Source organism: Paramisgurnus dabryanus, chromosome 2 (genome assembly GCF_030506205.2).
Source record: "Paramisgurnus dabryanus chromosome 2, PD_genome_1.1, whole genome shotgun sequence".
Lineage (NCBI taxonomy): Eukaryota > Metazoa > Chordata > Actinopteri > Cypriniformes > Cobitidae > Paramisgurnus > Paramisgurnus dabryanus.
This window is the reverse complement of record NC_133338.1, coordinates 50,058,728-50,086,719: the sequence shown is the minus strand read 5'-3', so window position 1 is coordinate 50,086,719 and position 27,992 is coordinate 50,058,728. Positions and strand designations below refer to the sequence as shown.

Here is a 27,992-nt window from a genome sequence, read left to right as displayed (position 1 = left end):
CTTTTTCCCAACGATAAAATGTATAGTGTGAATGGGTTTAAACGAATCATTCAAATAGAACCGTTTCAAGTTATTATTATTTTTTTCCACTTTTGAGTCGTCTCTTTAAGTATATTTTGTATAGAAATGAATCTACTACTGTAAGTTGAGTAAGCTATGTAGAGTGTAAAACGTTTTCAAAGCGATTAATTATGTTACGTAAAAAGATTCGAACGAAGCAATCGAAAGAACCGGTTCAAAAGAACGATTCGCTCGCAGATCAGACATCACTGAGGATGGTGCTGCAGGACTTGTGAAGACAGCGCTATATCCAGGTTTTATTTTGGCGAACGATAATCGTAGGGCTGTTCACATCATCTTTAAATATGGCAGAAGAGGGAACAGAGATGGTTGAAGAAACTGAACAGATGATCGATAAAAAGGAGCCGTTAAATTCCGTCTCTGCGGCGGATTCAAATGAGATGCGAGCTGTGATTCTGACGGGCTTCGGGGGTCTGAACAAACTCAAAGTCAGCAAGAAACCCATGCCAGAGCCTCAAGAAGGAGAAGTGAAAATTCGCGTGAAAGCTTGGTAAATTATTAGTGTAAAAATTTTGTGTAAACGGTTATTTTTTTAATCATGATGCGTAGTAATAATGTTGGTGATGCCAGCAGCTAACGTTAAACGTTGCATGGAGACGCGAGATGAACAGGTGTCTTCACGTAATATACATATAACCGTGCACAGGCATAATATATTACATGAATGTTGGTGGGTGGAGGTTCTGTTAATTGTTTTATAAACATAAAAAATATTCAATATTAGCCTACGCGTATTTTCCCTGCAGTGATTTTTCTGGAGATTTAATGCATTGCAGAGATTTCAAACCACGAACTGCAAAAGGTTGAAACTATTGCTTTGGTTTGTGATCATTTACACATTAATTGCAAATGAAACATTTAGTGTTACCAGACATTTAAACTTTTGTTACAATATTGTGGGACTCAATAATGCATATATTATATATTACATATTTTGCAATTAATACTTCAGTTTTCACATATATTTTGTCTATTGTAGTGTCTTGCCATACTTATATATTTTACTATATAATCAGACATTTCAATAAAATTGAATTGAATCATCTAAAATGATAGTTATGCAATAAACATTTACATGAGCATTCATTAACCATTAGCCAATGTAAAAATATTAGTATATGTAGAAATGAATGGCAACTAAGATTTATAAATGCTGTAAACGTATTGTTTATTATTATGTCATCTATTATGTTAACTAATATTCAGCACAGCCATACTGAGAAGTGTTACCAATATAATATTTCTAAATAATCGTAATGAAAAATACGTCAAATTTCAGTATATTTACTTTGATTATTGATGCTGACTTTTAATTTTACAGCGGGCTGAACTTTCTTGATCTGATGGTACGTCAAGGAAATATTGATAATCCTCCTAAAACCCCTCTTGTGCCTGGATTTGAGTGTTCTGGGATTGTGGAGGCATTGGGTGAAAACACCAAAGGGTTTGAGGTATGACTGTATGTTTTTTTTATAATATACAAAAGTACAGTAGCTCCATCTACATCATTTCATTCTTGGAGTAAAACATGGCACTGAAACATAGACAGAACAGAACAACAAAAAAGCTGGATAAAAGGTTCATATGCATGGAAATATACAGCAGGCATAGAAATATAAAAACAGCAAATATTTACATATAAAAAACTACTAGTCTGTCAATGGACACGTGTACAGGAAGTGTTTTGTCTCATTGCAGATAGGTGACAGAGTTATGGCCTTTGTAAATTACAATGCCTGGGCTGAGGTCGTGTGCACACCGTTGGATTTCGTGTATAAGATCCCAGACGACATGACGTTCCCAGAGGGGGCTGCCTTTTCCATGAACTTTGTGACTGCATACATGATGCTGTTTGAAGTGGCGAATCTCAAGGAAGGGATGTCTGTGTTAGTTCATTCTGCTGGTGGGGGAGTGGTAAGTCTCTTACTTTCCGTGTTTGTAGTTAGTAAGGACACTTTAAAGAAGCAGTCAAATAACATTTTTTTTAATGTATGTTCTTAGAAAGGTTTTTTAAATTTTGCATATAGAAAAAAGTTATTCGTGCGCAGTTATCCATACTGATCCTATCATAATATGTGACCGTGCCTGTGAAATCCAGATTAAAGTCTCATAATCTAATGAGGAATTGGAGATCAATATTAACGGAATATTCCACTTTCATTAAAGTAAAATCCCGATAATTTACTCACCCCCATGTCATCCAAGTTGTTTATGTCTTTATTTGAGAAGAAATTAAGTTTGGGAAAACATTCCAGAATTTTTCTCAATTTAATAGAATTTATTGGACCCCAACAATTTACAGTGTCAACGGAGCTTCAAAAGGATATAACAATACCAAACGAGGCATAAGGGTCTTATCTAGCGAAACGATTGCCATTTTTAACAAGAAAATAAAAGTAAGAACTTTTAAACCATCTCGTCTTGCACTAGCTAGACGTTTTGCTAGATAAGACCTTTATGCCATGTTTGGGATCGTTTAGAGCCCTTTGAAGCTGCGTTGAAACTGCAATTTTAAACTGCATTGAAACTGTTGAGATCCAAAAAATCGAGAAAAATACTGGAATGTTTTCCTCAAAAAAATGAAATTTTCTTCTACTGAAAAAAGAAAGACATCAACATTTTGGATGACATGGGGGTCTATGGTCTGGACCAGGGTTCTCAAAGTCTAGACTCCGGACCCGCGTCAACTTCATATCGCAAGTGAATTAATTTCTAATGTGATTGAATTGATTGATTAAATGTGTGCATTTGCTACTTTACAAATGCATATTAAACTTGAAAACCATTCGTTTAGTTTTTCTTTTCAGATTGAAGAGTATTCCTGGTCCGAAAATAAAACAAGTTATTTAAAAATTTCCTATGTGACGCTGTAACCATCACACCCAGATATATGCACAGCTACTTAATGTACTACGGCTTTTGATCAGTAAGTCCTTATCAATCTGAAATCACTTTTGGTTTGAGTCGTTTAAAAACATGCATTTGAAAAATCAACACTCGTCAAACATTTAGGGATGTAACGATTCAATCGCGGTCCCCATTAAAAATGCCTGTCTGAAATCGATTCTGAATCACAAGGCTGGGATTCTTTGTTTTATGCACAGCTTGTGCGTGTACTACGGCATTTGGTCAGTAGGAAGTCCTTATCAATCTAAAATCATTATGAGTCGGAGTCGTTTATAACGTGCATTTAAAAAAGCAACACTCGTTAAGCAAAATCATTCAAAATATTCTTTATTATCATGAAAATACCTGAAACAATTTGAAGAACAGCATATAAATATTCCTGTGTAGACATTTCCTGGAATAGTGTTTGCAATGATACTTCTTGTGTGGCACACAGCGAGTTTCTGCATGAGAGCGCCCCCTGGCGTTCGGATGTGCCGGATTTCACCGTAATTCATTCAAATTCATTCATTGAGAAAACGCGCATTTGCACGGTTAATCGTTACACCCCTAATAATCATTATACATATTTTTTATTATCGTGAAAATACCTGAAAAGGTTTGAAGAATAGCAATATAAATATATCCTTAAGCCATTTCCTGGAGCTGCGTGTCATATCCATAGATATAGATGTGTTACGGCGGAGTATCTAACGTCATCACCTGGCGGCCATCTTACCACAGGGCGCTCACTCACTTGTAGGATTATGTTTTAATCATGCATGTACTTTTAAATGACCATAACTTGCTCAATTTTCTAACGGTTTGGATTCTTAGAAATGTTATTAACGTGGGTATAATTCTGGATGTCTTTAAAGGTGACATAGAATGATTGAACGGAGTATTTATCCTTGTTCTGTGATGTGACATGTAGACAAATGTTTTCTTGTTTGGGTCTGTAATGCCTTAGAAGCTTCCTAAAAACCTCTCTCAGATAGCTCTATTAGGGTGGAGGATTTTAAACAAGTGGTTTTGCACCTATTTGTCTCCCCCTACTGGCTTAACTTGCAATCTCATTACTGTGGCTGACTTTGCTGCCACTCAAAAAATGTAGCCAATTATTTTAAAGTGGAGGGGCAGTGAGATGCCTGTGATGTCATAAGCATCAGTTTTTCAGATTGGGCCATTTCTAAAAGAGGAATTTCTATGAGACTGAGATGTTTAGCATGTCTAGCACTTTTTGTATGTTTGTGAATGTGGGTAGACTACCATTATTCAACAAAGACAAGGTAAAAATGGTTTTTCATTCTCTGTGCAGTGACATAGGTACATCTTTGACGTTTATAACAAACCAAACCGTTTGAAAATTGATGTCTGTAAACAATCCCAACCGAGGCATGAGGGTCTTATCTAGCCAAACAATCATCAAGTTCACCAAACACAACTTCTTGTCTTGCAATAGTTATGTGTCGCGCCAGCGTAACTATACATGAATCATGTCAAAAGGTCGGAAATGCATGTCAAGAAATATCCTGTAATTTTTTCCTCAAAAAACTAAATTTCTTCTTAACTGATCAACGAAAGACACAAACATCTTGGATGACATGGGGTGGTAGCCAAAATAGATTAACAGAATTTACAAAACCCTAAGCTAAGTCAAGCCAGAACCTTACTGCAAAGTTAATCATTTGGCTTTTGCTCGAGTAAGACTCATTTTTGCGACTGTTTTAAGTTTTTTTTTTTTGCTCAATTAGGGTCAAGCTGTGGCTCAGCTGTGTTCCACTCTTCCCAACGTCACTGTGTTTGGAACCGCCTCGCCCTTCAAACACGAAGCCATAAAGCATTCGGTGACGCATCTCTTTGACAGAAACATCGACTATGTTCCTGAAGTTAAAAAGTAAGAATTTAATTTCACACATGCTGGTTTTAGCATAAGTTGTTGTAAAGCAGCTGTGAGTTCGAGTTGAACTGTTGTTGAGCATCTGTAGTCATTAGATGATGGCAATGAAAGAGTGAGTCATACCAGGGAGCCAGTGCAAGTCTGAGAAAGCAGACGTCACTAGATGAGGCCTTTAAAACTGCGTGGTTCCCATCCCCATAGCAACACCAGGCAAATGGGAACACGGAGTGTTCCTGCATAGGAACCGGCGAGTGCCTTTTTTAAATGTAAATAAACCAGTTCAAATTAAAAATAAATTACTTGCATACATTCTCTTTTTTAAAGACAAAGTCTAAAATTTCTGGTTTTATTTAATTTTGAAAGAATATTTGGAGGATAATTGCAAAAATGTCAATGTGGTGAAACTAGTATTTTTTTTATTAAAATATAAATATATTCATAAAAATGTGGTATAAAATATAATCTTTTAGTTTAGTGTAATCTGATTTTTTTTTACATCATTTGTCAAAGATTATTTAGAAAACAGAGCTGTTTTCAGCATATGTCAGGACAAACATTGCACAAACGCATTAAAATATACATTTAGTAATAACTACTAAAATGATATTTTAAAATGTTTTTTAAAATTACACTTACATGCCATCAAGGTGGATAAAATATTTAATATTTTTCATTCTTTGGCGCAATTGACGGTTACACCATTTGACATTTTCAGGTCTTAACTTTCATAAAAATGCTTTTTTTATTGCATAAAATTAACATAAATACACAATGTGCATTGAAATAAACCTGATGCGTGCTTTTAAAACAAATAGTTTAAAAAGGTTATTGAATTTCTCATCTTGCCAAATCGTTTTTGTCACTGACCCAAAGATGTGTGAAAGGGACTGTGGTTCGTTTGTCTAACATTACCCACAGTCTTAAAGGAATAGTCAATTTTCTTAAAAGAAAAATCCAGATTATTTACTCACCACCATATCATCCAAAATGTTGATGTCTTTCTTTGTTCAGTCCAGAAGAAAATATGTTATTTGAGGAAAACATTGCAGGATTTTTCTCATTTTAATGGACTTTAATGGACACCAACACTTAACACTTAACTTAACACTTAACAGTTTTTTTCAACGGAGTTTCAAAGGACTCTAAATGATCCCAAACGAGGCATAAGGGTCTTATCTAGCGAAATGATTGTCATTTTTGACAAGAAAAAGTTGTGAAGTTGTGGTTTAAAAGTGTATATTTGTTATTTTTATTGTCAAAAATGACAATCGTTTCGCTAGATAAGACTCTTATGCCTCGTTTGGGATCGTTTAGAGTCCTTTGAAACTTCGTTGAAAAAGTTGTGAAGTTGTAGTTTAAAAGTGTATATTTGTTATTTTTATTGTCAAAAATGACAATCGTTTCGCTAGATAAGACCCTTATGCCTCGTTTGGGATCGTTTAGAGTCCTTTGAAACTCCGTTGAAAAAAACTGTTAAGTGTTGAGTTAAGTGTTAAGTGGTGGTGTCCATTAAAGTCCATTAAAATGAGAAAAATCCTGCAATGTTTTCCTCAAAAAACATAATTTCTTCTGGACTGAACAAAGAAACACATCAACATTTTGGATGACATGGTGGTGAGTAAATTATCTGGATTTTTCTTTTAAGAAAATAGAATATTCCTTTAAAAATAAAGGTGCTACATGATGCCAAAGAAGAACCATTGTTGACTGTATGGTTCCATAAAGAACCTTTGTGAGGCTATCAGGTGATAAAGTTCCTGTCATTTATGCATTTCGTTCAAATAAATTTTATAAGTTGAGCATGAGAGAGGAGATTAGGATTCTTAATTTCTATAGTGCCGCATTCCTCTCAGGATCAAGGGGGAAAGCTAAATTAAATTGGCCTCAAGTTGGTACCACAATAGACAGGGCTCCAGACATCATAAGATCTAAAGCTTGTAGGCGGTCAAGACATCCTGAGGACAGAACATGATTGAAGCTCCTGTTTATAATGACATTCCTCTCATTCCCTTAAGTTGTACTTAAAAAAAAAAACAAAGTATTATGCAACAAGGGGTTTATATATACTGTGAATGTCTGAAGTCAGGTCCCCCTGTGGTGAAAGTCAATTTTGTTTTTTTTATATGTCTATGTGGTGGTTTAAATATGTTTTAAAATGCTTTACTATGCTTGTCGTTTCTCCTGCAGGATATCTCCAGAGGGAGTAGATATTGTGCTGGACTGTTTGTGTGGAGAGAATACAGGAAAAGGCCTCTCTCTCCTCAAACCCATGGGGACCTACATCCTTTATGGTTGGTATTACACTGACAAAATGCTTTGTAATTTAGGGGATATAAGGGGATATTTCACAAGACTTTTTTAAGATGTCAAATAAATCTCTGGTGTCCCCAGAGTACATATGTGAAGTTCTAGCTCAAAATATCATATAGATAATTTATTATAGCATGCTAAAATTGCCACTTTGTAGGTGTGAGCAAAAATGCAAATGAACTGATCTCTGCACTAAATGGCAGTGCTGTGGTTGGATAGTGCAGATTAAGGGGCGGTATTATTATAATAAGATCCCCTTCTGACATCACAAGGGGAGCCAATTTTTAAGGATGCTTGCAGAGAGATCTTTTTCACATTTTCTAGGTGGATAGAACTTGAACTGGTGACCCAATTATAGCATTTAAACTTTGAAAAAGTCAGATTTTCATGATATGTCCCCTTTAAACATTTCAAGTTTACCTAATTTAATGTGCTTACAAGTCTTTTGAAATCAAATGATAGGTCTGTGTGAGGAACAGATCAGATGACTATTTACTTTAAAGTCCCCCAGTAGTAAAAATCAGGTTTTTATCAAAACTTTGCCAATATTTTTTAAATGTCCACAAAAACTGTAGCAAAATTACAGCGTTTCCATTAATCGATGATATGCGACTGAAAGGTAGTTTTTCCTCTCGCGTCAAGTCATTTCAAACACTAAGTTGACTGATGTTGGTAGGCTTATATCACATCCTAGGCATTTTTTTAGGAGGAGACGTAAGAGTATTATCCAAACATTGATGCCAAGGTAAGACCCTTATACTTAGAAGCAGGAACAGATTGGTGTTTCTTGGAGGTAATAGTACATTCTTTTAAAATCTGATTTGTTCCATGTGTAAGTTCTATAATTGGGTCCCAAGTGCTTGTATCAACCTAGAAAATGCGAAAAAAAAATCAACCCAGTAACTTAGTTTTGGTAAACCATGTGAAAAAATAGGTAATTGAATTTGGCTCCTCTTGTGATGTCAGAAGGGGATAATACCACCCCTTAATCTGCACTATCCAACCACGGCACTGCCATTTAGCAGAGATATCAGCTCATTTGCATTTTAAAAGACACACCTAAATATGGCAAATTTTTGCTCACACATACAAAGTGGCAATTTTAACATCTTATAATAAATTATCTATATGGTATTTTGAGCTAGAACTTCAAATACGTACTCTGGGGACACCAAAGATTCAAAAAATGTATCTTAAAAAATCTTGTGAAATGTCCCCTTTAAAACAAAAGAGATGTAGGAGTGTTATCCAAACTTGATTGGCAAGAAAAGTCTCTTATACTTGGGGCAGGCATGTATTGAGGTGTTTCTCTGAGGTTTTAGCACATGCCGCGTCATATTCAAATTATAATTATGTGACTTACTTGCGTCAGGTGACCTGAAAATGTGAATAAACTCCATTGCAGTTTTGCAAAATACCCCTTTTACGAATTGCCTGAAAAATCACCTCATGTGAGCGTAAAAACTTCTTCACGATAAATGGGTGTTTTTGCAAAATTGACGTGTTTCCATTGGCCGTATTTGTAATATGTATTGTCAATTTATTATAATAGAAATGCAGCTTATGTTGTGTTATAAATATGCTTTAAGACAAACCATGTGCAAATTCATCATTCAACACCACTGCTGAGTAATTTCTCCAAAAATTGTAGACCGTTTCATCCTGCGGTTTGAAGTCGCCTCAGTTTCCTACGTCACAAACATCCAATCACATCAACACAGTTGTTCGAGTCAAAGATATTATGTAGGGATGTCACATAGACTCGGTGCTGAAACTGTGATAATTATATCATCCATTAACTCCCATCGTTCCACGCTCTTTCATAGCATTATCAAGCTGTGCAAGTTGTTGTTTAGCCAAAATTACATATTGTGCCTTTAAAGTAACATTCAAATACAAAAAGCATCTAGGTGGCCACTTACATATGTAAACGATTAATTTGTGACCTCATAAACAATGTACATATATGTAACATTTGCGAACATACTTCCAGGTTCATCAAACATGGTGACAGGAGAGACCAAAAGTTTCTTCAGTTTTGCCAAGTCTGTAAGTAGAGTTTCATCAAGTGTTGTTAAAAAACATGATCTGTGTCTGTAATCAATTTTAAAGGCAATGCTGTCATCATTGTGTTTGATGGTTTCAAAGGGTTTAGGGCTCAGTTTTCTTTGCTTTAAAATGCCCGATTGCCTTTTGTGTCCCAGTGGTGGCAGGTTGAGAAGGTCAACCCTATCAAACTCTACGAGGAGAATAAGGTCATGGCTGGATTCTCGCTCCTTAACCTTCTCTTCAAGCAGGGAGGGTGCAAGCAGGTCAAGACAACAGTACAGAAACTTCTGTCTCTATACGACCAGAAGAAAATTAAACCTGTTGTAGATTCCTTATGGGCGCTTGAGGAGGTAAGAAGCAAATGGTGGATCCTTTTACTTTTACATATAAAAGAAATAGTTTACACAAACATGAAAATTCTCTCAGAATTTTGCCCCCAAACTCTTTTCAGTTGAACACAAACAAATAATTTCATAATAATAAATGCTGTCATGTTATCTTACTGTAAATTTAGGGCAACATCATGTTGCCCTAAATCTAGATAAATGTACACATATAAATGTTTCCTAAATGCATACATGCATGTGTGATTACACACAGTTCACACACATATATTATGCAAAAACAAACTTTTATTTTGTATGCGATAAATCTTTAGAGAGCCCTAATATTTAGGGATTGATACATTGCGTATCCATAGCAGCATAGAGATCAATGCATTAAGTTGAACATCGATAACTTCGAATCTCATTGTTTATTGTATGTTATGTGATGACTAACAAACATGTGAGAACCAATAATAATTTTTTGTTTTGAATAACTTTTTCTTTACACAATAACCAATGAATTCTCTGTTTCAGAACATAAAAGTTTTGACTAAATGATAAGATTAAATTATAATTAAAATCTCATGAAAAATAAAATATGTTTTACACAATTCACAATCCATAGCCTTTTATAACTGAGAGTTCATCCAGGTTTATTATATTACTGATAATAATGGATAGGTCCCTATTATAGGTGGTTGCACATTTTGCATTTATTTTATCATGCAACTTATAATGTGTGATTTTTAGATTGTATAAATAATGTATGTTTCGATGGGTTGGCTTTACCCCTCCGTACAATGATTCACTTTGTTGCCAAATGTTTTCACACATTTCTCACGAGTCCTTGCAGCTGCATGCTGTGTTTATATCACTCCAATCAAATGCATCTGTAAACGTGTTTCAGATTCTCATGCTAGTAAATTTGAGAGCATTTGTTGTCTTTTTGGTTGTATAATCAAATTAGATTCAGCTGATGTGTTTTTACACATCGTGTGGCTTTGCAGAGAAAAGTGATGGCTGCTGTGTTTGTTCGTATTGTTGTTCACATGTTGTTTTATAAAATGCATTTAAAACTTTTGTTATTTCCGAGTCTTGACGCTATTGATTCACATACAGTGTGTTGTCACCACAGCGCATATTTTATGAAACATTTGCCTTTAATTCTGCCATGTGAAGGCCAGTTTTGAACTTATGTAAATTGCAGGGATCTTTTTATGTCTTCTAGTAAATGCAAATTGGAAATAATTGGAAGTTAATTATGCAGCACACATCTGTATTTCTGTGTGTCCTCTACAAAGAGGTTTTTTTTCAGGAGACTTTACACAGCATCTTCCTAGGCAGAATTTTAAATCACCATAGAGATATGCATACATTTGGTACGAATATGTACCTTTGAGATACTTAAATATATTTTTGAGGAACTAATAAGCTCTCTTTGGTACCAGTATCTACCTCTAAAGTACAAAAATGAACTCGTTTTGGTACAGACATGCCGCTGTCATGTGATTACAGTCATCTGTTTGCTTTAATAAATGCATGGGTGGTTCTCAACACCTGTCTCAGCTTCTGCTTCCCATAGGAAACACAATCACATTGCTAATGAAAGAGTGAGGAGGAACAGGATGTAAATAGACACAAGAGACTGCAATGGGAAAGAAATATAGGGATGGATCAGAAAGGGGTAATAAACAAGTGACCCGAGGACAGGCGGCAGTCATGTCCACAGGGCGCTACAGGAGAGAACAGAATCTCATTACTTGTTTACACTTAAGGCTGTTATCTCCTAGCCTCCCTTTGACGTGATATGAAGATGATTTTTTCATGTAAAATTGAACATCAGAAAAGGTTCAGAGCTCTTACCAGGCTCATATTCAACTTGATTATATTTTTGTATGACTGATAATAGAGCTGGTTTGTAAGACTGATGATACTGTGTGCATGTGCTCGTGTGTATCGTGTTATTGGGTGATTCTCACGAAAACTTGTTTTTTTTAAAAATGTCAAGCATGTAAATGTAAAAATTGCTTAATTTTACTTTTTTTCCCACCAGACATTGAAAAACAAAGCCTGGAGTAAATGGGAACATTAATTTAAACACTTTTACTTATCATTTAACACTTTTTGTAACATAATTTTAAAAAATAGTCCTAAAAAATCTCATTACCGCAACAGTCAGAAAACATCAACACTGACATATTTTCAAAATGACATGACAAACCTGAAAGAACATAATTTGGAGATTCTGCACATGCATTTAAAATCAAAGTATTATGCTTCTATTAATTAAATTAACATTTAATAAGCATCTGTTGCGGTAATGATAATCAAAATGTCATGTAAGCATTCTGACAAGACAATATTTCAAATTAACTGTAAAAAAATGATCTTACCTGGTAGCCACCTTGACGTAACTGGTCCATGTGCTTGGTCACTCAAAATCAAACTTTATTAAAATTCTGTATGTGTGCTTAAACTGTTCTCAAAAAGTGTTGCGGAGGATGAGAACATCAGGCATGGATACATCATTTTCCTAATTTTTCTTCATTATTATTATACATGAATATTCAGTAAATATTTTTTCTGTCATCTAAAGTAGTCTGGCAAAACATCCATTTATTTTTTTTCTAAATATTTTTGTGTTAATTTGATCAAATTACAACATAACGCATGTTCAAACACAGCCGGACACATTGCGGTAATGAGAATTTCAGCAGAAAATGAGATAAAATTGACAAATTATAAATTCTTATGTTGAAATCACACATTGTGCAAGGTAAAACACAGTATTGTGTTAATTCTGATGGTTTTTAATATTACTATATTACACATTTTATAGCTAAAATTATTAGTGCCGTGGTGTTTCAATGGTTTCGTGAGAATCACCCTATTACACAAAAAAAAAAAAAAAAAAAAAAAAAATGATGGGTTGCTTCAAGCCACTTAGGTAAAATATGGACAAACCAAACCATTGGGTTACATTTACAGTTTTGCATTGGTAGATGGGTGATTCTTGCGAAATTAGACTTATGAGGTGTCATGAAACATTTAGATAAAAAAGTAAATGCTATCAAAATAAGAAGCATACAGTTACAAACATCTCTTCATGTACTATTTTGCACATGATTTCAAATGACATCATACAAACCAATTTTGTTGTTTTTTCCACAATTAAGGGAAAAAGTTTCATTACCGCAACACGTCCATGACTGGATTTGGGTTCTTTGACATGGAAATATTTATAATTAAAAAATAAAGAAAAAATAAAAAGCTTCAGTGCATGTTATACTATAAACATTTAAAGTAAAGAAACATGTGGTATTTGGTGATCATTGGTAAATGTAGAGACAATAATAAGGAATATAAATGTGTCCAAGACCAATTTTCTCATCCTCCGCAACAATTTTCAATCATTGTTTGAGCCCTCAAGGAACTAACATTTTTAAAAAAATTAGTTGGAAGGGACATAATTGACTGTGACACTCAAGATGGCTACCAGTTAAGCAGTATTTATATATCGCCAGATAAAAGTTTAAATTTTGTTTGTCATAGTACCTAGACAACTTTTTAGTTCTCATTACCGATACATGAGTTTGTAAATGCATATATTTAATGCAATTTCATGTTGCGGTAATGATAATTTTTGATAATGCTAATCTAAAAAATTTGAATAATCCTAAAGGAAATATTTTTTTAAATCCTCTAAAAATAATGGTTAAGTTCAGACCTTAATCTTATATGTGCAAAAAAATAAAATAAATTGGCTTCAAGGGCTTTTTAAAAATTCTGATGCTGGACACCTTCTAAGTCTGGATTTCATAAGAATCACCCCAAAATAACTTACGTTGCATACAAGCTAATTTTTATCATGTGTTTTTCCTGGGAATCGAACTTATAAACCTTTTGTGCTATTAACACAATGTTTTACCAACTAAGCTACAGAAACACTATTAAAAAGACTTTTACTGTTAACTCTTTCCCCGCCAGCGTTTAAAACAAAGTTGTCAGCGCCAGCATTTTTTATAATTTTCACAAGTTTAATTCCTTCCAAAAATCTAATGCTTACAAAAAAACATCCTACCTTCATTTGATCTTTATTATCACCTCTCAAATATGGGTAGGTTACTAGGTTTCTTCAAAAAGAAAAAATCTGTGATTTTTGTAAAGGACTTTTAATAGAGATCAGATTCAGCGCGATGATCAAAACATACATGGAGTTGGAACTGTTTGCCCCTAGGGGTTGCTTCTGGGTTTTATAATTTGGGTAATTTTGGTGCTACCTGGTGGATAATAGCGGAAATACAGATTGCCAGAAAAACTCGTCATTGGCAGGAAAGCGTTTTCTCTTAACTGTCGAGTTAACTCGTCAATGGCGGGAAAGGAGTTAAATATCTGTATTTTACCCAATCATGGGTTGCAACAACACGGCATTTTAGATTGAAACAACCCAGTGTAGGTTCATTTAAACTAAGAGGGGTTAAGTTTGGCCATATTTTACCCAAACATCCATAATCAGCTCTCTTATGACTGAGATTTATATGTGTGAATCCTGCTGTATGAAACCTTATAAAGTTGAATAGTATATCATTATTGAGGAGCTCAGATGCAAAAGCCGCTAAACGAGATAATGTTATTAACCGAATGCTCTGGGCACGTATTATACGTTCATCAAATACTTTCACTTTAAATCCACTTAATGCCACTCAGAAATATCGCTTTGTTGGCAGTATCCATTAAGAGCCATTTAAACCTTTTAAAGCACCTTTATTTTTAAGTGTATTTTCTATCACATTGAATGAGAATGACATTTAGTCTTTTCGTTTGGGACTGGCATGCAATGAAACCAATTAAAACATTAAATCCAAACAACATTGTCAATTACCCATCCAATCTTTGGAAACATTAATTCAATCGTTAAAGGCTCCATTGAATATTGTAACCGTACTGTAGCGTGTAGTGCCGTCTCACGTCAATGACCACAACAAACCTCACAGGTCGATCGCTGCTGTGCCTAACAATGAAACCACTGACATTTTCTTCTCAATCGCAACAAGCATTATTCTGTTGTCATGGTAACCAGGAGGTCTGCACTGTGTTATTGTCTAGTGACCTGTGAGAACGGCGACTTCAAATGCGAAAGCATTAGGTCGGCACTGACCTGAGACCTGTGTAAAGCAACCGCAGAGCTGTAGTCCTCTCCTTAAAACACCGTGCTGGAGGTTTGCTTAATTGGTTTGTGCCTGTGGGCCTTGGCCAATTTGCTCCTCATACCGCATGACTAAGAGAGCATTTTGCTCAAGAGACTCAATCACTTTTACATGGATTGCACAAGCACATAAATGAGACTTTTTTTTGCATACGGTCAAAGACAAGCGATTGTTATTCATGCTACCACATCTCTTCATGAGAGAAATTAGAGATTCTTCTTCAACCAAATGTTTATAGCCATGTTTGTAGCCATACCCCTGACTGATTTTTTTGTAACGTTTGGGCTCGGTTTCACAGAAAAGGCTTAGACCTATGGTCCCACACTAAATTTGCATGTTTTAGGTGACTTAACTAAAACCTACTTGCCCTGACATATCGTAAAGAGCACCAATTATGCGATTCATGATGTTACATTTCCTTTGGTGTGTGATTTAAGACTTTTAACTCTTTCCCCGCCATTGACGAGATATCTCGTCAATTAAGAGAAAACGCTTCCCCGCCAATGACGATATTTTCCGTCTTTCCGCAATACCGCTATTATCCACCAGGTGGCGCACTTATGGAAAGCTGCTGCATGTCCGTGTCTGTTTTAAAGATCGCTCTGAATGGGATCTCTATGAAAAGTCCGTCATAAAAATGGAATTATCTCTGCTTTTTGCTCAAAATATGGTATTTTTGCAAAAACCTACCCATATTCAAAAGCTGATTGCAAAAGAACCACTAAAGGTAGGATGAAACGTTTTTTTTTTGTTTGAAAGCAGAGGGTCTGTTCTTTCATTTGGCATATTGTATGTTTATATATTTAAAGAAGAACATTTTCTGGAAGGCATTAAACTTTGGTGAAAATCATGAAAAACGCTGGCGCTGGCTGGCAACTTTTTTTAAAAACGCTGGCGGTGAAAGAGTTAATGACAAATGTCGGGAGGGCATTATTGTTGCCCAAAGTAGCCAACATTAAAATGATGCGCGAACCTGGCGTGTTTCCTTTAATTTCGTGTGCATTCCGGTATGCGCTGAATTTCTCTCCGCTCTTGCCCAGAGAGTGTGCACGCAATTTATATCTCTTTAATTACTTCCATGCAATTGTTTTATCTTTCCCGAAGTGTGTATGCGCTCAGACTGCGTCCTCTTGTGCATTCGCAAATCCGTCAGCTCTCGCGCGCTCTCTGGAAGGTGGCACTCCGCTGATCGCGCGTCTCAACAAACGTTCTCTGTGTGTTGCGCTGGGTGCAGAGTGCTCATGGGAGTTGTAGTTTCCCAGTGTTGCATTGCGCATTGTTTATCATTTCGCATAACTTTAAAGAAAACTACAATTAAAAAATTATATTTAACCTGCCAAAGTGGCTAGTGGGATTGGCTCTCTTACCCGCCACAGCCGAAATCTACCCGCATTTTGCGGGTTGGCGGGTGTTAATGTCAAGCCCTGATTGGAATAATCATCATGTTGGAACATGGAGTTCTTTACAATTTCTATCTTTTGTTTTCATGTAAAGGATGTTGATTGTCCTCGTCATTATGTTAACCTTTACTCCACAAAATTTGTTTTTGTTTTAAAATAAAATGTGGCATCTTTATGGCAATTTTATTTTGGGTTGATCTGTATTATGAACATGGCTGACAGGCTAGAGAGTTTTTTTTCTGCTTCCTTACTTACATGCAGTATTCTGGGTGATCATCATCATTATTAATGCTGCTGCTGTTATCTTCATATTGTAGACTGACAGTTTTTTGTTATTAAGTCTGATGATATGGACATTAACAATATTCAAGCTATTTTCTCCCCCATATATGCCTGTTGTGAAGAGCTTTCACTGTCTATTACAATTACTGTTGTTCAGTAGGTGCAATTTGGTTCGGCAGAAGGATCACACTGAACAAAAAATTAAATTCAGACATTTTTTCTATATCAGTTTTTTTCTATTGCAGATTTGTAATAACATAAAGCTGTATAGCATATTTTAGTTTTCAATATCAAGGTACAGTATACGTTTTGTTTGGTGTGTATTTAATTATGACAGTATCATTGGGGATAGGAAAGAATTTTTTTTATCCTAATCATCTGTAGTAGCTCTGGCGATCTGTTGTCAGATGTCACATAATATATTTTACTGAGCAATAGCTCAGTATAAATATATTAATGTTTAATGTTAATGATTATAACCCATTATTACTGGGTAAATATTGGATAGAACACATGTTGGGTTGGTGTTTGATCAACCATGAGTTGAAACAATCCAGCATTGAGTTAAAACATCCCATCATAGGTTTATTTAATAACCCATCACGTGTTCTGTCTAATATTTACCCAGGTTTTTATTGTTAAAATTATGACATTTTTTAACAGTGAAGTAGAATAAAGACTGACGGTAGCTTCATTGTTCTGTTCTCCATAAACAGATTAACAGCAGACCTCTGGGTCCTGGGAGTTCATGCACACTTTAATTTGTTCCTAATCCCAGGCTCCCAGAAAGCCCTTCAGATTCCTCTGTGCTGATCTCATGGGCGGAGGACAGACTGTACTGGTGAAAGAGTGTTTTCATGTACCCGTATCTTTGCTTCTTTATGGAAAGATGTTTGTCGAGAATGCTCTGATTTTCATTATCTTAGGAACAAGCATTTGACGCTAATCGAATATGTTTGAAGAAGCCTTAAATATTATCTTATGGATTATTGCTTTATTAGTGATGTTTGCTATGACAATGGTCACAAAAAATGCTAAACATACGTACCTCACTTGTTTAAAAAAGTACAGCTTTGCACCTAAAGAGCTTTTATAAGTAGGGGAGAGCGGGGCAGAACCTAACGCTTTTTGGTTTTGGCTCTTTCATTCAAAAAATATTTGAGTTTGATGATGAATTATATTTTTACACAAGCAACACACACATCTCTGCTACAAATGAACATTTGAAGTTTGTTTCTATTACTTACCATTCTTGGACAATTACACCAAACGTGACAGAAGTGAAAACGTTACAACTTACCCCATAGGTGGGGTTAACTGTAACAGGCAGGGGGTTAGTTGTAACACTTGCTAAAAATTTAATTTGCAGGCAAATATTTCAATACTATTTTGTCTATATACTTGAAGTGGATATTGTTTATATATCTGTCTATAATAGACAGGTATCCACACTGTATTCATTCATCCAGCCCTTTTCTAACAATAGTTCAATTATAAATGGATACAAATGTCAACATATGTGAGAAAAGCAGCACAATTATGACATAATTTTTTTTTATATGTGACCCAGTCTGTATTAGTCATACTACAGTTTCAAAATCACATTCTGAGATAATGAGCATTAAAGTCTAATTTTAGCCATTCATTTCATTATGATTTCAATCTTTGACGTGACCTCATTGAATCTATTAAAGATATGAACAAAAATAAAATCGACCATGATTTTTGATAAGACAGTCAGATTTATTTTGTTGACAGCCAGCAATCATTCGTGTGTAGCCTATTTAAAACAACGGCAAGAATTACGCGTTAGCGGTTTTCATATGGTAAGTGCTGAGGGGTTAGTTGTAACACAGCGTTACAATTAACCCCGCAGGGTCAAAATATTTTCAAGCCCACCAAAAAAGTTGCTAAGAGCTGCAGACGTATTTCAAAACGATGTTTTGTTTTAGTCAACAACACACTGATTAATATGACATAGCATTGGATTTGGTATCTTACATACCCAACATAGAAATAAAAAAAAAAAAAAACATAATGACAAAATGTACTTAAATGCAGCAAAAACACACGTTCATCAATAACTCTCTGGAAAAACATTATACATTTCCAATAATTTGCGGGAGATTGTCTTTTGGCAGCATGAAAAAATACCGGAAAAACAAAACGCTCAACCTTGTGCAACAATGTAAACAGTCCGTGTTACAACTCACCCCACGTTAGTTTTTGTCCCGCGCACCCCTACCTTAAACATACATATTAGTATCTTAAAGGCACATATTGATACCAAATGTATACATGTCTATAACTAACGGTACATATTTAGACCCTTTTAAAGAGTACTGCCCCAGTGACAGTCACAGCAGGGGTACATATTTTGACATTTTTTCCAGTGTGGGCACCATGTTTCGCAAGGACATGACCATTAAAAGTAAAACTACTTAAAAATCATAAAAATCTAGTTTTGTCATGTACATAAACAGCTTTTTTGTAGCTGGTAGAGCACCGCACAGGCAATAAAAAATTGCTGGGTTCGATTCCAAAGAAAACATATCGCTTGAATGCACTGAAAGTCACCTTGCACACAAAGTGGAAATGTTTAATTAGTTATATAAAAAAGAAGCGATGTACCTTTAAATGTGCAGTTTTATTCAAACAACTGAAACGGGATAACCAGATAGACAGGTTATAATTAGCTTAAAGTCAAGTATGACACTTTTTGTAGATTAATAAGACACAAAATGTAATTTGAAGTTGTGACAACACCAGACACAATCTGGAACAAAACAACATGGGATACAGATACAGTTTATATCATGAATAGTGGCATAACAATAGTGAGTGCATAACATTTTATGGCAATCCATCTTAATGGAAACTGTTATTAATAATAGTTTGCGAGGGTTTGTAAGTTGTTGAAACAAGAACAGAAATGTAAACACGGTTATCAAATTCTTGTCATGGTAACGTCCTTCTAATCTATTGTGTCAGTGCAGTGAGTCCTGACCTGGTGAACAGGGTTTTATTGAGGGCGATCTGCACCCTCTTTCACAAAGGAGCTCAGATTCCCATGGCTTCAGTATGTGGGAGGGAAGTCTCAGTGCCAATAAAGTTTTCCAACCACAGCCCACAGTTTATTTAATTTTTGTAGGTTTTGTAAAACAGCAGGTGAGAGTAAATGTACAGAGTACAACCTGGAATCTGCCTGGGGTGATCTGATGTCAGTTGACGATGAGTTTTAGATCAGCTTACAAAAGACTGCTTAAAGCCACAGTATGTAATAAAATATCCAAAAAACCACACTGTAAAAAACTCTTTGCTGCCTCAGGGGCCAGTCACACCAAAAGCGCTTTAAATGCTTGCAAACGCAAGGCATGACGCACTGCCTTTTTTTAAAAAGAGCAGTGCGACATGGCTTTTTATATTGCTAAGCAACCACCGAGTCAGCTGTCTTGTCAATCAAATATTGAAGCGTGAGCACTCTTTTGCTGTTAACTGTCACATTAGCAGAAACTTTAAAAAGAGGGCGCTTGCTCTGACCTTGTTTGAGGATGAGAGGTGCACAAACATGCAGGAGAAAGTGAGCGAGTGTAGTCCGGTTCTTTAAAGCAACTGTTAACTTCCCTCACCACAACGTAAGGCCTGCCTTTCCCCTCATTCGATTGGACAATGAAAAGACGCGAATGACGTCGGTTGCTTCTCCGCTCTCAGCGTTCCTTCAAATGCGCGTGATGCGGCAAAAATCGCAAGGCGCTCAGCATGCATAAACAGCGCGCAAACGCTGAACATTTTTCAACTCTCGGTGCTCAGCGCTGTGTGCGGAAAACATGCGCCGGCCGCAGGCGTAAAAGCTTTGGTGTGCACGCCCCCTAAGGGGTTGTGTACACCAAAACTTTTAAACGCGGCTGAAAACGTCCAGGACAACGCCGAATGCCAGCTGTTTTTGAGCTGAGTGCCAGCTTTCTTCAGCTAAGCGCGTTTGGTAGATCTGATACGTCAGCTGTGAGACGTTTGGTTGCTGTGCGGGGAAAAAAACACTAGCTGCATGGCTTTTTTGAAAAAATTATGAGCTTCCAGTGGAAACAATTGAAAACATATGCCGGCCGCAGGCCTAAAAGCTTTGGTATGTGCACATTTACCTTAAAAAAATACTCAGAAGTCAACTCAGAAGTCGTTTCAACTTATATTATTAATCTTGACAAGAGATGAGTTGCATCAACTAATAAAATGAAGTTTACTTTTTTAACTATATTTTACAAGTTATAACAACTCATCTCTAGTCAAGATAAATACATTTAAGTTAAATTGAATTGTAAATTAAAGGCAGGAAAGATTTTATTACAGTGCATATTTAATGCAGTTGTACATACATTATCCCAAAAGTTCCCAAGGATTTGTAAATCCAGAGGATTTCTGTTTTAAGTAATGGCTCGTCCCTTGTCTCCCTTGCAATTGTCGCCCTTTCAGTGACTTAATATCTGTGCTATCCTTAAGTTTCCGGTTGTTGTGCCTTGGAGCTAAATCATTGTGATGGCATAAAATAATTTGATCAAACATACAGATAAAAACATAAATTCATTACCTTATCCTTGAATATGTTTAGCGATTTCTAAACGTCTCTGGTTGGTAAAAACATCTCCCATCATTCCACTCTGCCTTTGTTATTGTGTTATTGTGAAATAGCGACATCTAGTGGTGAAAATCCTACATATTGTGCCTTTAACTGTACTGTCAAAAAAGGTATACAAGAGCTGTCAATGGGACGGTACCCATTTAAAAGGTTATTACATGTATCATTTAGGTACATCTATGTACCTTTGGTATACTAAGGGTGTTTTCACACATGTTGGTGTGCACCGCGATGCGGCCTAGGAGAACACCAAATAACATTGTATAATTTTTCAGTTAGTGCGGTCCGTGTTCACAAATGTTGTTTTTACCGTACTCGAAACGCCGCACCTTACACCATGTGACATCGGTCAGCGATGTCATTGGTCTCTGACAGCTCTTACCCTCTCATGACCACCCCCCGAGGGATAAAGGTGTACCCAGTGAAAGCTTTTGTACCTTAAAAAGGACATATCATGAAAATCTGACCTTTTCTATGTTTAAGTGCTATAATTGGGTCCCCGGTGCTTCTATCAACCTAGAAAATGGGAAAAAGATCAACCCGGTAACTTAGTTTTGGTAAACCATTCTCTGCAAGCATGTTAAAAAATAGGTCATTGAAATTTGCTCCTCTTGTGATGTAAGAAGGGGATAATACCACCCCTTAATCTGCACTGTCCAACCAAACTGTACAAAGTGGCTATTTTAACATGTTTTAATAAATTATCTATATGGTATTTTGATCTAGAACTTTACATACACACTCTGGAGACAGCAAAGATTTTATTTGACATCTTAAAAAAAGTCTTGTGAAATGTCCCCTTTAATTTCTGAGAGGTTAGAGCCATACAGACAAAGCTAGATGCATAGGTGAATATTTTTGAGGCTTTGATATGATACAGCATGTGTGGTGTATTTGTGTCTCAGAGGTTATACTGAGACAATCTTTTACTGATGTGTTTTGCCGTCTCCATCTCATCCAGACACTCGTTCAGACACAGTCAGGCCCTCCATGTATTTGAGGGATGTGCTTGAGGAATGATTCTGGATGTTTTCTGTGATGAATGATGTTCTGAGGATTTGCTGCTTGGTTAAAGAACAAGCGAGTGGAACAGATGTCTTTACCGAAACACATTACTCATTACCCATACAATATGACGGTCCGAACAGCAAATGCATTACATCTCGAATCCCAGCATCCTCCTTACCATCAAAGAGATTTTTACTTTGAAGAAAATGTAAGTGGTGCACCATGCTAGGATGGTGTTAGTCGTTGCCTTAGTCATATTTACATTATCATTCTCTAATCTAGTTTAATTTAATCCTTTTCTGCTCCTATTATTTTGTTTTAAGAAGAAAAAAAATGGACCATGTTTGCATGGTTTGACTAACAGCTGTTGTGTGACACTTTGTCATATTGCACCATATTGTCTTGTTTATTCTGTCAGTTTATGCATTGAGCCCCATGGTTTTATATTGCATTACAGTAAATAAATCTCATCTCATCACTGTAATTTGCAAAAAATGCAATTTGTGCTTCATTGTCATGATTTTTTTACCACATTGTCAAATAATGCGGAAAATATTAATGGTCCTACAATAGGTTTCATTATTGTTGTTTATTCTTTGAAGGTATCATTTAACATTTGCTACTTCAGAAAAGGTAGCAGATATATTTTTCCCTGAAAAAGCTACCTTTCCCAAAATATTAGCTCTAATTAGTGCACAACTTAAAAAAAATACATATTTATTTATATATGCTGTAAATAGAGTAATAATGTTGAAAATTCGTGTAACTTTTGACCTAAGAATATCATCAGACAGTAACATGAGTCTCTTTTAACCCTTGTATTGTGTTCGATTTTTGTGACGATTTTGATGGAGCGGGTCAAATTGACCCGCATTGGATTCAATGCAATTCCGTAAATATCACATTATGAAAAACAAGAAGGGATTAGGTATGAACAGAACCATTTTAGTATCAGTCTTTGTCACACATTATAAACACTTCAAATTAAAAAGTAAGATTTAAAAAAATGCATTTAACCACAATTTTTAACATGTTTGTTTTAACAAATGTTGCACAAAAACTGTTGCAACATTTTAAATTTTAATTCAACATGTTTTTTTAACATACCTATGTTTAAGACATCCTAAATGAACAATTTAATATTGCTGTGAAATGAAATGAAGCTTTTCTTTTTCTAAACAGCCTCATCTTTTGTTCTTGAGGCTCATTGTACAAATTCAAGAAATCACTGTTTACATGATGTGCACACATCAAGCATGCGCTTTCTGACCTCTTGCATTTTACACAAATGATGCTTATTTTGGTGTCATGTTTTGTGGGGCACAGCTGGCATCACCTGTATTCACCTCTGGATTCACTGTGGGTCTGAATTAATCTGCTTTATATAGTATTTCATATACATTGAAAATAGAAATGATAGTTCACATTTACTTTTCTGTGTCTGAGGAAGTCTTTATCAGTACTGAAAATAGTGAGGAAAAGCTCACTTTTCCCTTTCCAGGGTAGTAAAACACCAAAATATATGCAATAAATGTATTTAATTTGTGTCTATACAGTTGCCTTGGAACAAACAAATATGGGTCAAATTGACCCGCGAACATCAAAATCGTACCAAAAATCATTATTTGTGCTAAAAAAACCACTTCAAAACACATCAGTGTATCCTAACTTTGCATGCATGTTCATGGCCCTAAATGAGAATAAGTGACAAAATTTCTGGAAGAAAACTGAAACTTTAGTAGTATTTCATATACATTGTAAACAGAAATTATAGCTCACTTTTACCATCTGTGTCTGTAAAGGTCTTTTTCAGTACTCAAAATAGTGAGGAGAAGCATTTTTACCCCCATTTCAGGATAGTAAAACACCAATATAACAACAAACACTAAAAATATATATTTAATTTAGGTCTATGCAGTTGCTTTGGAGCAAAACAAAATGCGGGTCAAATTGACCCGCGAACCTCAAAATCGTTACAAAATTATTTTGGTACACTTCAAAAAATATCAGCATGTCTAAACTTTGCATGCATGTTCATGGCCATAAATGAGAAAAAGTCAGAAAATTTCAAGAATAAAATCACAGGTTAACTGGTTTATCCGACAGCTTAAAAATCAAAACGGGTCAAATTGACCCGGAACATAATATAAGGGTTAAACAGTTGTACCGCTCTTATCTCTGCTGCCCCCTAAAGTCTTTTATGTGTCACTGCATCAACACAACACGAGTCACCAAGGAGCTTACGCATCAATTATCAGATTATCAGAATAAAAGACATTGATTTTGCTTAATGAGATTTATGTTGTTGACTATGCAGGTTAAGGAGGCGATGCAGAGAATCTATGACAGAGGAAACATAGGAAAGCTCATTCTGGATGTGGAAAAATCTCCCACTCCATTGGTAAGTCACACTAAAGCCTTTAAATTCAGACCTTAATTCTGTAAAACATCTTTTCGGCTAGCAAAAACATTTGATTATGCAAAACAATATAATTGTCAATATCAGCTGTTTGCTTATGTGATGTATTATATTGATCTTACTTATCTAACATCTGGTTTTGACTTAAAATCTAAAAAAAAAATTGATTATTTTAAATATATGCTAAATAAATATATTTTTGAATTTGAAAATATATTAAGTAATCTATTTCAAGGGTAAGAATATGTTTTTCAAATTTTATGGCAAACATATTTCAAATATATGCTAAAAAGTATATTTTTGAAGTTGAAAATATATTTCATTTTAACCTTTTTAAAACTGTTATGTTTACAGATTAACAGATAAAGTTTTTCTTCCCATGCAACGTGAATATATTTCCTTGGATTGAAATATATGGAGGGCTAAATATATTTTTTATGTTTTAAAATGTATTTTTTAAATATATTTCAAAATATACAAAAAATTATATCAGTGAAAAATATATTTTTTAAAACATATAGTTCAAAATATATTTCAGCAAATATTGGTGATTTTTTATATTTTAAAATATATATATTTTTTGCCATATGGGATGATCTATTATAAAACGTAAAGGCACACACCTTTAATAGTAGTATTTCTGACATCACATCATGGCAGCAGTTTCCATGGAGATGCCTCCTTATGATGCTCTTCTCCAAGGAAACTGGGGAAATGATGGTCCAAAACAGCATTCCCTTATGAAATCTACATTGTCTTCACTTATTATGTCCATTTTTACAAGATGTAAAATAAGAAAACAATTCTGACATATTAAAATAAATATGGAAAAATATTAATTTCTTTTTTTTAAATATCCAGGCATTATATTTAGCCATTATAGGTGCAAATTGAATCTCGGGATAGCCTAGGCTGTGAAGGATCCATTCTATCTTTCGCAGCCCGGATAAAAGAAGGACGATTTCTGTGAATACAGTCTAAGACAATAGTATCTCACTATTGACATATGGCCAGGCTGACTGGAAACAACTTGCTGAGGGTGGAAACTATGGTAATGGAGGGCTGTTAATAAGTGGCCGTGGGCGGGGCTTCATCAGTGTGACATCACATTAACAAGAAAGTCTAAGAGACTGCTTTGGTTTAATAGCGATTAAAAAAAAAGAATGTTTTTGTTTTCATTGTAGGGTTGTTGTGTTAACACACTGGCAGCACACATTTATGTCATGTAAAAGTGGATTTTGCATAATAGGTGTCCCTTAAAGTTGTACTTTTTTATTTTCAGCAACCAGCACAACATACTGTACTTTCATCAAATACTTTTGCTTCAAATCCGCTTGGGCCATTCAGAAATATCGGTTTGTTGTCAGATTCCATTAAAAATCTGATAAATAATGTTAATTTACACAAAAACATGTCAGCCGCACCTTTACAGAGGGTTTTGCATCTGAGTCCTTCATATATACTGAAAACACAATACAATAAACTGTTTTTCTTTCAGATGGCCAATGACAGTACGGAGACCAGTGAAGCCGGTGAAGAAGACGAGGAACATGAGGGAGATACTGATAACAAAGAGCGGATACCCTTCATTCAGTGAACTGAGCTGACATCTCATCCAGAGACTATCATGAACCCGAGCGGTGCGCTCGGATCCTGTGCTGTTGTGAAATGTGTTACGTTTCTTTTGTTCGTTTGTATCTTTGCCATTTCTGAAGGTCTCAAAATAGCTGAAAACACTTATCGTGGTGTTTATCGTTCGACTGAAGTGCCATTCTTAGTGCAGTGTTAAAATGTTACAGTGTTTTAGACCAGAATGTTATTGTTGAATCGACTTTCGTGAATCTCTTATGTGGCCTCTAGGATGTTGGTTTGGGCCTGTCCATCCGTGCACAGATTGAAAATTCACTCACCAAGTGCCAAATGCAAGGAAAAACTGGTTGCGTCAAATACTTAAAACTGGTAAGTTGTCATTAACTTTATAATGAATGCCATAACGCATGGTTTAAGAAGAATAGTCTGGAAGTTTATCAACGATATCTTAAAATTTATATTTTTTGGCAACACATATATGTATGCATCATATTAAAGGGATAGTTCACCTAAAAACGAAAACGTTGTCATTATTTACTCACCCTCATGTTAACCCAACATGTTTCATGTTAAACCAAGAAAAACCCCATAAAAAAGCCCATTTACTTTTGGATGATGGGACCGGAAGTGCTCAAATTAGGGCAGTCAAAAGATTAATCGCGATTACTTGCATACAAAATAAAAGTTTGTTTTTGTGTGTAAATATTATGTATCTATAAATACACACATACATGTATAAATATAAGAAATGTTTTATTTATATTTTTTATTTATATATAATATAAAATATATGAAAATTAAAAAAATATATATGTAATTTTTTTTTTAATGCATACATGCATGTGTATATATATATATATATATATATATATATATATATATAATGATGAAAAACAGTGCACACACACATATATTATGCAAAAACAAACTTTTATTTTGTATGCGATTAATCGTTTGACAGCCGTAGCTAAAATGCTAACTCGCTTTCGTGTTTTGCCTATAAAAATACTCCATCCCTGTGGCACTTTTTAACAGCGTGTAATGAATAGTAAGACTTTTTAATAGTAACAGCGGTATAAATAACTAAACTTTACATAAAACTTAAAAAATGACAATACAGTGTTTGAAGAGATGAAAAAGCCCTCGGGATATCATACAGCATCCTTGCCAGATGCAAACTGCCCTTATGAGCAAGGTGCACCCACCGCCTCCAATTCTAGCCTGATCTCACAAGAATTTGTATGTATTTTATGAGTTGGCTAATTTGTATGAATTCGTAGGAAAAACATACGATTATCATAAAAACAATAATCAAACCCTGCCCCAATCCCAACATCACAGGGGCAAAAATATACGAATGTGGTCAAACAAATAAATACGAATTAGCCAGGCCATAAAATATGTACGAATTGCCATAAGATAGCATTGCCAATTTTCGAAGCCTTTCTAAAAATTATGTAGCTGATGGTCAACCATGCAATGTACTTACACTCTTACATGAACTATCCCTTTAAGGCACTCAACATGTATTAAGTACAAAATGTCTTAATGTTTTAGTGTGAAGTGGTGCATTTATTCATTTGGCAGACCAATCATTTGCCAGACAAAACGACTTGCAGTGAATTCAAGGTGCAAAACATTTAAAAGCGTATCACCTGCACTGCATTTTTGCCACACTTCCTATTAATGCTCGTCCTTAAAAATGCGTAAAATATCTTAGTGCCTTTTGTTGCTTATCAGCATTGAGGTTTGTCAGTCCCTGCGTCATAAATTCTCAGTACTTACTCATCGACCGTTAAAGCAGTATGTTCTTTATAGTATTAATATCGATAGTGTGATGAAATTTGGACGTACTACATCCACTATTTTGATACGCCGTGTTATGACGTGACATATGTCCTCAT

At 35.2% G+C, this 27,992-nt stretch overlaps 1 protein-coding gene across 1 annotated transcript; it reads left to right on the top strand.

The window, feature by feature from the left end:
• The first annotated feature begins 231 nt into the window (after positions 1–231).
• vat1l (vesicle amine transport 1-like) lies at positions 232–26,892 on the top strand. The gene is made up of 9 exons (XM_065261554.2): positions 232–571; positions 1,403–1,532; positions 1,780–1,995; positions 4,722–4,864; positions 7,055–7,158; positions 9,171–9,226; positions 9,382–9,576; positions 24,397–24,480; positions 25,997–26,892. The coding sequence occupies exons 1-9, from the start codon at positions 366–368 to the stop codon at positions 26,093–26,095; spliced, it is 1,233 nt and encodes a 410-aa protein (XP_065117626.1). The 5' UTR covers positions 232–365; the 3' UTR covers positions 26,096–26,892.
• Positions 26,893–27,992: the final 1,100 nt, after the last annotated feature.

What these genes read in the sequence shown, in the direction of transcription:
- vat1l (XM_065261554.2), top strand. Translation starts at nt 366, where the DNA reads ATGGCAGAAGAGGGAACAGAGATGGTTGAAGAAACTGAACAGATGATC. An exon ending in GGGGACCTACATCCTTTATG is followed by an intron (nt 7,159 to 9,170) that starts GTTGGTATTACA and finishes ACATACTTCCAG; the next exon opens with GTTCATCAAACATGGTGACA. An exon ending in AAAAATCTCCCACTCCATTG is followed by an intron (nt 24,481 to 25,996) that starts GTAAGTCACACT and finishes TTTTTCTTTCAG; the next exon opens with ATGGCCAATGACAGTACGGA.